The sequence below is a fragment of the Poecilia reticulata genome, linkage group LG13 (genome assembly GCF_000633615.1).
Source record: "Poecilia reticulata strain Guanapo linkage group LG13, Guppy_female_1.0+MT, whole genome shotgun sequence".
Taxonomy (NCBI): Eukaryota; Metazoa; Chordata; class Actinopteri; order Cyprinodontiformes; family Poeciliidae; genus Poecilia; species Poecilia reticulata.
Genome location: NC_024343.1, coordinates 25,615,582 through 25,632,043, shown reverse-complemented (window position 1 = coordinate 25,632,043; position 16,462 = coordinate 25,615,582). Strand labels below are relative to the sequence as shown.

At 35.3% G+C, this 16,462-nt stretch overlaps 1 protein-coding gene across 1 annotated transcript in view; it reads left to right on the top strand.

Annotated features, from left to right (window-relative positions):
• Positions 1-16,462, top strand: part of LOC103474938 (calsyntenin-2) — a 280,107-nt gene that overhangs the window by 181,384 nt on the left and 82,261 nt on the right. The window contains exons 4-5 of the mRNA XM_008426222.2: positions 3,092-3,300; positions 7,952-8,101. Of these exons, the coding sequence (XP_008424444.1) occupies positions 3,092-3,300; positions 7,952-8,101 (359 nt within the window). The remainder of the gene's footprint in view (positions 1-3,091; positions 3,301-7,951; positions 8,102-16,462) is intronic.

The following is a 16,462-nucleotide window of genomic DNA, read 5'->3' as shown; positions in this document are numbered from 1 at the left end:
AGTGCTATTATAAACAAGTACATTTTTGTTTTATCAAGCCCTGAAACAAGTTAGTTTTGATTGCTGTTCTTGTCCATAATGGAGCTGACTTACTGTAATTTTTCATGTTTATGTAGTGCACCTAAAAATGCAACCACATTATTTTGGTTGTTTTATAACTTTGAAATATTTTTATGTATAATTAAATTATTTAATTTTTTCATTATATTTTTATTTTAATGAACAAATTATATTTTGTTTGCATTTCGGCATGTTAATCAGCCTGCATTTATAGTGCTTTCCTGGGGTTTGGGATGGGAGCAGTAGTGGCGAAGCGGAACTTATGTTTGGGGGGCGTTGCTTCCGAGTTGGCTTTGAGGCGGAATTCCGGTTTGCCTCAAACGCAATCTGGATGCTAAAGGCACCGCTTTGGTCGTCTTAGCTGACTTCTATTTTATTATACTTTAGGTCAGTACACGATAAAAACATGCCAGAACTACTCTGTAAGATGTTTACCTCTCATTTGACCAGTATATAGTATTGAGTTACGGTTTCTGTGCGCCGTTTTGCCAATAGTTGTCAGTTTTATCAGGCGAGGGTAAATTTGGCAGGATGCCAACACGCGCTGGGAAAGTCCCACAGAGGGAGACGATTAGAAGGCCGTGATTTCGTACAAACTCTGGATTTTAGGAGTTTTATTTATCATTTGTTTGAATAACATTTAGTGTAAGTTGCTTGTTGATTCATAAGGTAGCTCAGAGCATGAGAGTAAAGTGAGTCCAGCCAAAGTTAAAGGTAGAGAAACTATTCTTTGTTCATGAAGTGTGGGAATTCAGGTTAAAATTGAAGCAAAGTTAAATTCTGTATTTTTTTTGGTAAGTCTTGTAATTCTAATTTTGATTGATATTCAGTTAAATTCAGTGTACATATGCCAGTTAGTATTCCGCTAAAGACAGGGGAGCTTTAAAACAGTTGATTTATCCTGTTTGATACACTATACCTTGGTAGCTATCTTGATATTGAAAGCCAATGCAACGGCAATGAATTTGCATGAAAGTACTTTCATTATTACTAAGTAATTTGCCAGCTGAAATTTCTGTTTGTTCTTTCCTAATTACTTAATTTAGTTGGTTATTAAAATGCTAAACAGCTTTTAAAAGTAATTTATTAATGTCTGTCTTCTAGCCACAAGAGCAAAGAAACAACTAAAGCACGAATTTAGAATAACATAACTGTTAGTGACAGTGATGAGTTTCAGCTGAGATAGCATTGATGCCCTGATCAAAGGTGTGTCTGCATGTGTAATAAGCAAAAATTAACTAACTGAACGTATTAGAGAGAATCCAGCTTTAAATATGTGACTAAATTATTTTTGTTTCCAGCAACGCTGCCTTTTTTGACATTTATTTTTTTTAGTACCGTTGGTTTACCATTTGTTGGATGGATTTATATTAAATTATGTGTGTATTGAGGCTTAAAAACTGGTCTTTGTGTATGCTGGACAAAGATGATAAGACAGAATGTAAATGTCTCCAGTGTTCCAGTCTGCTACAGTGGTAGCTGGATTGTTTTATATGGATCTTTTTAGTAAAATGATTATGTAGTGCTCAGCTGCTAATCCTCTAAGGTACATGTTAATCTGTATCCCTTTGTCTTAAAGCAACACACTACTTTTGCTTTCGAGTAGTTAATTGTCAGTCATCTCTGCCTGTAATTTATTTAAACAAAGGACTATTTCTGCATGTTCGTTTTTTAAAATGAATACATTTCTTTATGTCTGATTTAATTAAGATCACAAATGAATATTTAATACAAATTAACCTGCTATCAATTTGCAGCACATTTTTTTGTTCTGTTAATACACATAAAAATGTATCCTTTTTGTTGGTTTAGATATTGTTTTATAGAATTAGTAAAAGCTATGGCTAAGCTTTTCAAGGCATGACTGAGCAGGGATGAGGTTAAATGAAATGGAAAACTTGAAACTAACTCATGACCTTTTATCAGTTACATAAAAAAGAAATTCTGTTCTGCTTATATTTACTCTCTTGTCTTTTTTATCTGCTGTTGCAGGGGGAAGAAAACAAACAGCAAACCTCTATTAAACACTATTTTATTGACTGATAGTTACTAAGAAAGAAAATGGCATCATGGGTTGATATTGCTGTTATTTGATGCTGAAATACAGCTGAATTCATTTATTTACAAGCAACAATGAATTTTGAAAAATATCTCGAGAACCATGTAACATTTCCTTAGTATTACAAAACAAAAGACGGATTAGTGGTTCTGAACCTCATAAAAGGTTCAGATTTAATGTAATATGAATACTATTGATAAGGCTTCAGAATCAGGATAAGAAACAGTCCCATTAAGAAAGAATTAGATAAAAAGTATAAAGTATATACATTAAGCTTAAAGTCTGCCGTAATGTTTTTATCTTAAATATTTCACACTTATCATCTTACTGTTGTGATCAGCAAAAATGTTTTTCAATTTTTCAAGCATTCCGACTGCACACAGTTTGAAGAAGTCAAATATTTTTAGTTAAACCATTTGACAGTTAGCAGTGAAGTATCAGTCTTTTGGACACTTTCATAATCTATTGGTTTTGCTTTCTGTAACATCATTTCTGGTTTGCCAGCAAAGCATGACAAGCAGTTGCTAAATCTATTCAAATTATTAAGACTAATAGCTTGTCAACGGTGGCATAAAGAAAAAAAATGCATGCATTACATCTTACTTTAATACTTCAGTATTGTACTGAAGTAATCTACAATATTCATGTTTAAACCAATTGTGGATTTATACATGGAGATGACTGACCAGTGATGAGGTTAAGTGAAATACAAAACTTGAAATTAACTGGGGATGAAGGGAACATGACAATTGATTGACAACTTCTCAAATATGTTTCTTGCACTTTAACTGAAAAAGCTATAATAATTTATATGAAAGGGAAATAACTTCTTTACTAAAATGTAAACAGAACAAGCAGAATACTTGTATTTCCCTAAGTTGGAATAAAAAACTGTTTTAACCTGTATGACACTATGCAGATGATACTTTAGTTTGAACTTTCTCCTCCCCTGTGTCTATGTATTGTCTGCAGGGCAGTGGTACACATCCAGGTCAATGATGTGAATGAGTTTGCTCCCGTGTTTCGAGAGCCACAGTACAGAGCTGCTGTGACAGAAGGAAAGATTTATGACAGCATCCTGCAAGTCGAAGCCACAGATCAGGACTGTTCGCCACAGTACAGCCAGATCTGCAACTACCAGATCACCACCGCTAACACGCCTTTTGCTATAGATCGAAATGGTGAGTAGAAATTAGAATAAATATATTCAGCATTGCATGATGCCTCAGTACATGCCACAAAAAATGTAGTAGTAAAACACATTTATGATGCTAACAACTTATAAGTCTTAAAGACTTAAAAAGAAAACAACACTACGACTGGAGACAGAAGCTACTGGAGACAAAAAAGGCCAAGTATCTCATCACTTTCTATTTCTATCTGCATTTTTAAAGGAACTTATCAGTTTTGACATGCTACGAAATCTAGGATGATTACAACTTGTCAGACTCATGCTTGTGCTGAATATTTTATGTAAGCTTTTTTTCTTTTTATGCAATATGCAGTATAAACTAAATCACTTAATAATGTGAAGACTATTCACAGCAAATTGCAAAATGAGGATTAAATACTTTTATGTGAATAGTTCAGTTATAAAACTGGACCACAATTATAAAGGAATGGAACATTTCCAAAAAGTAAAGCTGTCACTGTACACAGGGTTAGGATTATACATAGTGCAGAACCTTATCTTAACTCGAGTTACCTACTGCAGCTTTAAGAGAATGGTGTGATTACTTTTACTTTGCTGTTGCTTTCAGTCTATATTTTCTCCTAAATAAGTGAATAGCATTCCCAGCTCTCTTTATGGGAAGAATATTTCATTATTAGCACTCAAATTAGGACTTTAGTGCTTTGTTCTTGCACTCTGGTCAGCTAAAGTTTTCACTTGGATAATTAAAGTGCAGAGAATCACAATAGACAGAAATTTGTATGAATGATACTCTTGAATTTTGCAGTCGCTTCTAAATAAATATCTAGTATAGTTTTTTTTTTCTCAGAAAACCAACACAGACACAGAATGCTTTGTGCCAGAATCTCATCAAAATCATAGCACTTACAAACTCCACTTGAATTATTTCCATCTGTAATACAAACGTGTGCAGCTGCATTTGTTTTCCTTTGTTCAGAGAAAAAATGAGGACCACTGTAATTTGTTTTTGACAAAGATGGATTTTTGAATTTCTTTTATTTCTTTTAAATGTTCATTATATCTTTATTGGGTCCTATGCAAAAAACGGCAAATAAAGACCATGTGCAGTGTTTTTATCATATCAGCCCTTGACCAGAGTGATGTTAAAAAAAATCTCCCTGCTTCACTCAAAAAACTGAACCGACATGTATTCTTGTTTGGCAACGAAACACTAAACTAATTCCCTTAGGAAACAGGTATGTAGAAAGATCTTTACTTTGTTAGTTTTAACCTGCCGGCATATATAAAATACATTTAAGCAAAGCTGCCAGGCTATTATGTCAAACTTGAATTGATTTATGTGCCTGAATGCAGCAGGTCTAATTGTAGCACATTGCTCAGAATTTTAATGAAGTGGATCACTTTGAGCTGGAGGAATATCAAGACTCACAACTTAATTTTCAACAACATCGATTTTTGCTGTGGAGTTTGTTGCACATCTAGAAATAGATGCAATTTCAAGTGATTTAGACACCATTTAAACTGCAAAAACAAGGCTTGTTGTGCTATAGTTTTATAAACACACCTGGAAGAGTTGGGGGGTGGGGGTTAAACATGTTACCAAAGCTACAGCCAGCTCATAAGATGACAGGATACAATCAGCTGGGTTTATCACGACGAGATGAGATTCTAACAATATTTTGAAGAAAACTTAAAATCGTAATTGTTTTTCAAATAGATGTTTTCTAAATCACAATTTGTACTTAAAAGAATCTCTGATCAATTCATGTTTAACTACAGTTGATGTGTTTGTACATGTCTAACTCCATCATGGTGGTGATGCCAAAAAGCGTTGAAATTTCTTCTTTCTTTGGTTTCTCAAAGCATAAGTGGAATCTCCTAGGAGCAATCTCTGGTTGCAGAAAGTCTTCACATAATCCACTCAGAAAATACAGAGAATACTTCATCATTATCACCACACTTTCCTGACATGACGCCAGTGTGGGTCCAAAGGAATCACTGCCTAACAGCTATTTTTTATGGACAAGGTCATGCTGTCAGCAGCTGCAAGACAGACTTCCCTTTGAAGAGAAATATTATCAAATTATCTCATGCCCCAATATCTTGTTGAACCTCTACATAACTCCTAAATGTCATTTTCAAATATGAGACAACCACCCATTCTCCCTGAGGTGTGCTGTGGCAAATGTTGAATTAAGCAGAATTAGTCACGGCTGTGCTTAATATAATGAGCTTACAAATCTTCAGGACAACAGCAATCCCACTTCTACTGAATGTTGATAAAATCAGAGATTTAATGTTGATGCTGGTGGGCATGAGTAATTACTGCTTTTGGAAAAGTAACAACTGAGAGGTGAACAGGGGGCCAACAAGCAGCAATGTCTTTACACGAGGAGGCGGCAAGTATTTAATGGAAACATGTACCCAATTTTGGGAAGCATTACAGTTAATCAGACCCCTTAAGGAGATAGAAGGTACCTGTCATCTCCACTGTGATCTCATTTGTTACAGTGATTACGTTAAGCCATTAAAGTTAATTTGACAATGATACATAATGATGATGTAAGATTAAATAACCATTACTCCTTGAAGCAAACACTCACACACTGTCTTTGTAAATAAGGAGCACATACATAAAGTGTGGTACAAGTGACAAAAAACTCTTTAGATTGACTACTTTGCAGTATCCAAAACAGACTGGAGAGTAATCCTTGCTGTTTTATAGTTTTATCATGAGCTAATGCAGTGGTTCTTAACCTGGGTTCGATCGAACCCCAGGGGTTCGATAAGTCGGTCTCGGGTTCGGCGGAGCCTCTGCCGCGGAGGTAAAGACACACTTGTGTAAAGTCGTGATGACGCCCCACTTTGCCATCACTTGCTGCAGAGGACCATATTTACATTGCTTAGCCAATCAGGGCTGCGGAGGAGCCCTGATTGAAGGAGACCAACTCTCAGCATGGATTTAAACTTGTGTCATTAATTACTTCAGCAAAACTCACCATTTTTACCAAATTCTGTAGCTTTCGGTGTACTTCTAAATCTGCTCCTTAGTCGCATCTTTTCGGGCTTGCCACTGCCTCTAGTGGCATGGGGGTGGTAACAATATAATTACATTACTAAATCAGAATACCGCAAAGTCTTTATTTATTATTAATTTTTCATTATCTTAAGAATGTAGAGTTAATTAAATGACCTAAACAAGACCTTAAAGTGGTTCCAGTTTCTCTCGATGGCCAACCTGTTGAAACTGTGGCAAATTTTAAATACCTTGGGTCGTTCCTGGACAGTCAGCTCAACTTTGCTGAAAACACTGACTATATTTTGAAGAACTGTTCTCAGAGACGCTACCTTTTAAGAAGACCTGGTGATCTTCTTGAAGTGACCCAACTAGACTCTAGTTGGGTCACCCATATGTCTTGAATTTGGAAAAAAATAATTGTATTCATCGCGAACGAAGGGTTCAGTGAATGCGCCTATGAATCTGATGGGTTTGGTACCTCATAAAATGTTCAGAACCACTGATCTAATGTAAAATGAATACTGTTGATAAGGCTTCAGAATCGGGATAAGAAACAGTACCATTAAGAAATAATTAGATAAAAAGTATAAAGTATATACATTAAGCTTAAAGTCTGCCTTAATGTATATGTCAATGTTTTTGTGAATTTCTTAAAGCTCACTGAAAGGATGTCAAATAAACTTTTAAGTTAACTGGTTAAAAAGATTAACTTAAACAAGAAAAATGTGAGACTCTGTTGAACAGGTGAGCTATTTTTATGTTTATGTGAATTATGAAAAAAAATATTTTATTTAATTGAGTTATTCCTATAATTACCTAGAAAGAAAAAGATTTCCTATAATTACCTAGAAAGAAAAAGATTATATATATATATATATATATAAATTGTGTTAGATGGGCATCTGATATCACATATCAGTTGCAGACCTATGAACTCCTGTGAAAGCTGATGATTGGCATTCTTTGTCATAGAAAAGAAAGTTTTGTTTTTAATCAGCTTTGTACATCATTTAATTTCTTTTGTTCATCTTAAACAACTGTTACTGAAAATAGCTGGGTCTTCACCGTGAATGAACAGCTGCAAGTTTGTTTTGAAGCATTTTTATTATTTTTCACACTTCAGGAAAGCTATGGGTTGATGCCTTATAGTTGAAGTTTAGTCAACCAAGAAAAGTAATAAGATTCTCACGGCAGGAAGGAGTTTGGAGAATCTAAACGGCAGCTACAAAAACAAATGGCCCTTCACAGAAGAGCAAACTCACCGGGTCAAGGTTCATTTACATCTCAATGATGAGGATTACTCAGTTTAAGACAGCAGTTTGGTCTGATTACTTTCAGACAGTGAGGGGAAAAAAAAGTTCCTATGTGGTTTCAACTGTATGAAACAGGAGAGTGCATTGACAAAGTTCAAACTGACCTAAAGTCTTATTCGATAAACACACAAAGTACAACAACACATTCTTGTTTCAAGTATCCCTTATAAGTTATGTTACGTTAAGTAATGAAATAAATACATTAGACTGACATAGCCACAGCTGCATCTTTTTCCATATTTCTTGCTTATAGCACTTCCCTCATGATTTGTTCATGTCAATTATATGTGTGCCTTGTTAAGAAGCTCTTTTGGTTGACCTTGACTATGACCTTCTCTTCCCATTAGGAAACATCCGAAACACAGAGAAGCTGAGTTTTGACCGACAGCAACACTACGAGATCCAGGTGACAGCTTGGGATTGTGGCCAGAAGAGAGCCTTGCAAAGTGTCCCAGTGCACATTGACGTCAAGCCGGTCTGCAAACCTGGCTGGCAAGGTTGGTCTTTGTCAGACATGTGTGAGCAAACAGTGCAGTGTTTAATCATCCAGGAATGCAGTAATGTTTGTGTGTGCCTGATTACTGGAGATTACACAGTTGCTTTCTTATTTGTAGTACTTCGCTGCACCTTGCCCAGTTCACTAAATGTGCAGCTCCCTGCAAGATTATTTTTCCACAAATTTAGCTTACACCCTGAGAATTTCTGACATGTTTTTAAATTCCTGCTCCTGTTTCTGTCTTCTCACTTTTCCTACCTTATGCAAAGTTCTCCCTTTTGCCACCCCTGTCTTCTGCCCTCCCGGAGGAGTTGGCTTGTCAAGATAGGATGGTGTAATAACCGACTCTTTACTTAGAGCATCACAACTCAACAATGTTGCTCCCAACACATTAGAAAAGCCCCCTGGCAGCAGTCTGGTGCCGCAACAACAAGCGTTACTCAGGATGACAGCATATGAGGACAGTTGTCAGAGGACAGAGCAGAAGTAATTAGATACAAACACTTTGCAGTATATTCATCTCCAGGCAGAACCATGCGCAGAGTGCGTTGGTAACCAAGTCACATCTTCTATATTTGGCATCCAGCCCTCCATTGTCCCAAAGGAGTCTATGTTAAATGGTGCTAAATCAGGATTCTGGCAGGAGTTTGATGTCATTTACTGGTACCCCTAAACCTTTCTTGCTCCCTAATCAGTTGTTCAATCAGTCTTTTCTGGACTAACGGCATTTTGGATTTGGATAAATTTGCAATGGATCATAGTGTTTTTGATTTCATACAGGAATTATCGGTTACAAAGAAAAAACATAAAACGTGTATCAAATTTATTTTTCAAGTAGAAAATAAATAATTTAGGAAAATGATTAAAGTATTTGTAGAAATTCCATTATGTTCACACTTACAATACATCACATTATTTAACGGTAGGAAAGCCCGCAGTCTATCTTAAATGTTGCTCACTTTTTTTGTTATGACACCAACAACTTCCATTACTGAATAACTTTAAAATTGACCCATAGATGACAGCAACCCATTACTACTTCTGTAAATAGTTCACTGCTGTGTGACGTCTGTGTTCTTCTTCTGCGCATGCGGGTCAATTTTGGATCACAAACCGTTCACACAGAAGTCAATCCTAATTGAGTTTAAGGACCTGCTGTGTTAACATAGCCTCTGATGAATGATTTTTCATTTGTAAGACATATTTACTATTATTCCATTCAAGGAAGTTTAACAGATTTTGTTCCTTGCAAATTTAAGTCTTTGTATAAGAGCAGTGTCTTGTATACTGCAGCTGTGTGGTGTATTAAATTGTTAAAACAAATAATAACAGTCATTTTTTTGAGTCTTTTAAAAATAACTTTTGACATAGTTACCAATTTGTGCATAAATTTAGCTGTAGGGTCCTTGCTTTTTGTCCCCTTTCCATTTTTATCTCAAATTGCTTGTTTTCCACTTGTTTTATGTTTGTATTGTATGTTGGTATCTGGAGGACCACGACTGAAATAAGATCTTAGCTTTCTCATGCTTTTGTGCTCAGTGATGATTCTTGACTGTGGTCATGAAGTGTGAATACTACACTCATTTGGGTTATTACAAAATAAATTCAAATCAGTTCAGTTCAAATGTCCCACAAAACTTATAACTTAAGTAATATGCGTGAAGATCCTTTTGTTTGTGTGTGATTACTTCAGTTGTCATGCACAAAGTATTTTTTTAGACAAGTGAATAATTTGTAAAAAGAAAATCATGAGAATAAAACCTTAGCATATGTCTAAAATAAACTTACGTGTTTTCTACTAAACTTCCAATAAATATATGCACAAAGAACAGTTACTCTGCTGGAAAACTTGACTGCAAATTAAGTAAGGATTTATAATGCTAAAGGTTTCTGACAATAATGGTAATCAGTGGTCCTGTTATGCAAAGCAAGCAAGCATCTAGTATGGTATGTACTGATCACAACATGCATAAACAACAAATATGGCAAACATATATAATAGTAGGGATACTTGTTAGTTTATAACAATTATTGACCCATTTGTAGTATTGTCAGAACTGTTGTTTTAATCAAAACAGTACTGTGTCTGTAATTATTTCCCTTTGTCTTCCTGAGCACTAGGCCGCTTTCCCAACTGATTGCATAATCTGCCCTTTTTTTGTGTAGTGCTCTTTTTATAACTGTTCTTTGAGTTTTTTTTAGCTGAAAATGTACAAATGTATTTGAAAGACACATCTGTTCTTGCCAATGTCACCCTGGCAACCAGTACAGTAACTTATGTTATGCGGTGGGTTGGTTACTAACTGGAAAACGGCGAGTTCAAATAAAAAGGGTTTATTACTTCCTAAAGCTCATCAACCAAAAGAATCCAAAAAAAACATGAGCAGTTTGATGACATTTGATCTATATTAAGCTACCAATATTAGCTTCCTATTTAGGGTAAAGAAACGTGTGACAAATATTTTCATGGAACTCAATAACTCAAAATGTCAGCTGCAACCATAGACACAGAGTTTGAAACTTAAAGCATTCACCCTCTAATCCAGGGTTCACTCATTTCACCATGTTGATAGCAGACAGTCAATGCTTTGTAAGACAGATTTTATTTAGTTGTGTATTAATTAAATAGAACTTTTTAAGAGTGCCTGATCTCAGCAAATGAAGCTCCAAAGAAGAGGCAGATCTTCCATCCATCCATCCATCCATTTTCTTGCACCCTTGTCCCTCAGTGGGGTCGGGAGGGTTGCTGGTGCCCATCTCCAGCTAACGTTCCGGGCGAGAGGCGGGGTTCACCCTGGACAGGTCGCCAGTCTGTCGCAGGGCAACACAGAGACACACAGGACACACAACAATGCACACACACACTCACACCTAGGGGTGACTGTGGGAGGAAACCGGAGTACCCGGAGAAAACCCACGCATGCACAGGGAGAACATGCAAACTCCATGCAGAAAGACTGGGGCCAGGAATCAAACCCAGAACCTTTTTGCTGCAAGGCAACAGCTCTACCAACTGCGCCACTGTGCAGCCCGAGGCAGATCTTATAACCTCCAACTCAGTTGCATGGACGATGCTGTTTAAAGTGAGGGTCATGATTATCTTACAATATGCTTGTGAAAAAACTGTTTTCACAAGCATATTGGAGAGTTTATTATGTTTTTATTTACACGTATCCCTCTCTGGCATTCAATGGTGTCGCTCAGTCCACCATAAACCTCCAGAGGTTATCCAACAACATGAGGAAATTCCGTAAATGTTTTAATCAAAAATTGAGCCTGCTCCATCAGTTCTTAATAGAAAAACATTCTCAGTGTCATGTTTTCTGTCCAATTTGTTCTCCAGTAATGTGTCTGCATTTTTCCGCCAGTTCAACTTGTTTTCCAGTGAAAACAACATTTCAGTGTTTGAAATGTTGGAGCTCTTCCCTTCATTTGTGGAGTCCTTGTGTAGTATTTTTCAATTTAAAATAATGGTTCCACACCATCTACAAAACTGTCCATCGGCTCTTGAAGTTAGCTTACAGTCCACCTTGCACACTATCTTCAGTAAATGTAACTGCACCAGTTTTGGGTATTGGACTTGCACTTGATGTATTATTTTAATTATATATTTATTTCACATGCAAAATTCTTTATTCTTTCAGTAAAGCCCTGCATCACTGTAGATTATGTGAAAGTTTTGAGGCCAATGTGCAAGAAGCTTCTGGACAATCCTAATCATCTTTCAGCTGTAATGCCTTTGAAGCCTGTTGTTTTTTATGTGTATTCATGCATTTGAATATTTAATTATAAGTCTTAAAGCCTTACTTATGCTGAGAAGATGCATACAGGATTATTTAATTAAATTGTATTTAATGAATACAAGTTTATGAGATTCAATAGCTGAACTGCAATCCCTTTTACAGCAACTTTTCTTTTTCCTATAAAGACTTTTAACCATCAAAACCCTCACTAATGCAATGACTCAATAACTACATTTCAAATACAAATGTAAAAAAGACAAAGTGAATTTTTCTTTTGTGAATATGTTAAGTGCTTTTTACTAAAAATGAAGACCAGGTTGACTTAGGTTTTTATTTGCTATACAAAACAAACCATTTTTTCTTTCTTTCTGATCAACAAAATGCTGATTTAATGTTGATTATTAAATTCATTGGACCCCTGAGAGGGCCAGATGATAAATCATTCAGATGAGTGTAAACATCCCTGTAAATTTTCTTCTCCCTGGAGAAATTGAGTTTTATTGGCAATCTTTTTTTTTTTTTGCTTTTAAAACCCACTCTTTAGGTTGAGTGGATTCTTGTGATCTTGACCTTATCAATGTGGCAGCACCACTCCATGAAGTACTGTAATGATTTATGAAGTAGTAATTCATGCTATCCATTGTTGTGTTTGCTCCGCGACCACTTGACTCCTTTCTTTTTTCTTGTTTGTTCTCATGGTTAAATGTTCTAAAGACTCTTTTTTATTATTTTCTCCTTTTCTATTTGCCATTATTAACCATGGGTACATTTGGTTGAAACCTGTATTTTTGCTACAGCAACAGAAAATCAAATGGACACAACCTTTGTTTTCTCCTCTCTGTTTGCTGGAAGCAATTTAAAACCCTTCCAACTATAATTTCCCATCTCATATGTTGGCTCTTCATCTTCCTTGTCTCTGTTGTCCACAAAGAGGCACAGGCACATACAAATATAAAAACAAAACAACTCATAATGGCATGAGTTTCTATTGAGAATCCTCATTTCATTCATTGTAACAGTTATCAGTGTTATTTGGTGTAATACTTTGTTCTCCACCCAAATTGGTCTGAAAATACAGTATTGGACAACAATGTTGGTTTAACCCAATATTATTTTTATGCAGGATATTGGATTCAAGGGCTACACGATGCTGGAAAATTATTAGATTTTATTTTTAAATAATAAGATGAGGATTGTGGGAAATCTGCATTTTCCTATATTCCTATATTTGTTGTTATTTCCAACCATCTACTTAACCTTTCCCATCTTTGGCATCATTACTTGCGCCAGGTGAAGGTATGTACAGTAAGATTTCATACAACAGTGTGAACACAGCTTTTCTATGGAAAGTGGACATTTGTAAGACTAAATTGCATTACAACCGTTGCTCTTTGTTACTGATCTTGCAATATGTATATTACTTATTTACACCTTTACTTAATCTATATATAATCCCACAAATGCACATAATTTGTCATGGTGTCTGATAAAGGCACAGATTGCAAAACACGGATAGCTGAAGTGGATTAGTTGAAGTGAAAATCACTGAGTGGCATGGAATGGAAAATTGTTTTTCTTTGTGTTTTGTTTCCTGAAATCTTGACATTTGTATTTATCCAAGAATTCTGTCCAAGGGTCAGTTATTTTTGTTATGCTGAAAGTGACATATTTTGTGATTTCATTTTATTTTGATTCCTGAGATGGTTGAGTTATTTTGTTTGTAACTCTATTATGGCATGTGGCTTGACAGACTATAATAGGCTGACCTTTGACTTATTTAAAATGTCTCTGTGGCTTTTTTAAGACTTAGATACCTCTGATTTAGAAGTTCGCTGAAAAACCTTAAACAGACCTGTGCAAAGAAAGAGAATAAAATAAAAGGGGTGTTTTTTTATGATTGTTGTCCAACTATCTTTTGATCAATGCCATCCACTGGCATTGATAAAGTTGTTCATCTTTCCAATGATCATTCTAACAGACTTTGTGAGGGGCAACTGATGACTATATTATGTGTCTTTCCCTAATGATCTCTCTAACACCTTTATGAATTTCTGCTGTTTTGATCCTGACCTTCTTTGGCAGTTCTTTGCTCATAGTGAGCAAAGTTAGGTAGGTTAGGAGAATCTGTAAATAATAAAGTGATAAAATTGTGTGTAGCATGCATAATTCTAGTTGTAAATTTAGAGAATAAAGCATTTACCCAATGGCATGTATGGCATTTTTTATTACATTAAATTTCTTTCATATTATGACTTTCCACATTTACATAAAACTACCACATAATTCAGTTATTGTGAATATACATGTGAATGAGCAAATGTTAAAAAATCTCCAGGAAATCAAACTGTTCCTTGCTTCACTTTAAGTTGCAGTCTATTTAATTATCCTCTGTACCAACTGTGCAAGCTATAGAGGGAAAAAATGTATTTCATACCATGAAAATGAACTGCATTCATCCACCTCAGCAGCCTTCGAACCTCAAGGTCTTCCAATGTTTTAAATCGTGTTGCTGCATTTTGTTTTTCTTGTGGCCACTTCACATTTTATCAAATTTGAAGAATATGTTTTGGTTTTAAAGCCTGAGGCCTGATTGATTTACATTTAATACAAGTTATCAGTCCATATTACAACTTCTGGTTATTCAAATATAAAATAACAGAAACAACTTGACATTGTAGAATGAAATCAAATCAAAATTGTAGTAGCTACACTTGGAAACTTGTGATTTCAAAAAATAAAAAAAGCTCAAAAATGGGGCGCAGTGATCTAAATATGGAGCCCTTTGTTGTTCTTGTGACCGGTATGGGTTCAAGTCTCTCCCCATTGACCTTTGATATTTGTCTTCCTCCTCTCTTACTACCCAATTTCCTGTCAATCCACTGTGAAATAAAGACCACTAGAGCCCTTAGAGCTACTGTAGAAAAGACATATAATTTCAAGACTCTTGAGTGATTGATCCTTTTTTAAATAGCAATTAATTTATTTTTACTTAATATGTTAAAAAATATGAAATGATTTGAACCACCAATGATTTGAAGTAATTTCTTATTCTATAGAATTAGGAGAACAGACAATACTTTGCAGGTAATCAAGATCTGATAAGAATCTGGTCCATAAAAATATAATCAGCAACCACCCTTTTTTGTTTAGGGTAGGGTGCTACAGATTTTGACTAGATTCTGTTCCAACCTTTGACAGCATCAGTCAGCATCAGGTTGGGCGATTGGTCGAATTTATCGATGATAGGCGATTGTCTTCACTGGTTGTTTTTAAGGAACAATTTTCTTCTGTTTTTTGGGCCTATTAGGTACTCTATTAATTATTGTATTAGCAATGCTTCATTGAACCCAAAAGGTGAAGTTCGTGGAAAAGATAACAATATCCATCTGTGGCTGTCATTAAGTGTTTCATATTTCTGCTGTAGCACCTGCTGACTGAGTAGCATAATCAGGCGAATAGTTTGAGTCCTTTGCTGCCACCTGTGATTTACCTCTTCATCCATTTTCAAAGTAATCCCAAATAGGCAACTTTGTATTTTTTGGCAACTTACCCCTACATTTTGAAACTTTTGTGTTCTAGATTGGCAAATCAGTCTGTGCATGTTTATATTGTTCAGCCCCCCAAAAGATTCTTAACATAACCTTCATAAATATTAGCTGGGAAGATCTTGCATATCGGCCAACCTTTTCACTCAGGTTCTCCAACTTGTTTTATCAGTAGATACAGCCACTAATGTATTCACTAAAAATGTTAGAGGAATAATGCAAAGTTCACCAATTCATCAGAGCATTTGATAGTGATAGCATTTGTGGTTGTTTTCTACTGAATGAAACCAACATGGAATACATTTGTAACCATAGAGGGACAGATCTGTAATGGAATGCTCACTTTTTTTCAGTTTCTCATCAACAAGATTATTTATCTTTAACAGGGTTTCTCAAGTTTGTATATGTAATTGATTTCTAGCCGCCACCAGTATCCGGAGTTTACAATGGCGAGCCATCGTTGCATGTACGGTACCATTGTGTGCCAACCTGGGAAGTTGAAAATAGCTTATTTCATATCAACTTTGCCACAAATCTGTCTTCAACTTTTTTTTTTAGTATTGATTTTATGAAAAATATTTTAGATTTTGAAACTGCTCTTTATGAAGAGGAAAAAAAACTATATTCTACACAAAAAGCAACTACTAGAACATTTTATGTAATTTTATTCAGTTTTATTCATAAGTTCTAGTATTATTGTGGTATCAGTTGAATTTTTTGTATTCTACATTTTGAAAAATCATTGTCCTTTTGAGCAGCAGCACAGGAACGTGCTGTCAGCCAGTTTAAGCAAAGACAGCAGTGTAACAAATTTACTACGACTTCCAATCATCGCCAGCTTGATGATAATAATAATAATAATAGTAATCAAATGTAATGAGATTAAAGTCAGCAAAATGATCATCTGACATTTACTTTAAACATAAATCAGTTATTTATGCAGAAAGGAAAAACACCTGTGCAGCTCTAATAAAAATAAATACACGTTTTTCTACAAGTGCTAAACTCTAACTCACAACCACATAAAGCTTTGTACTATCCTTGAATGACACTAAATTTAAATTTATATTTATA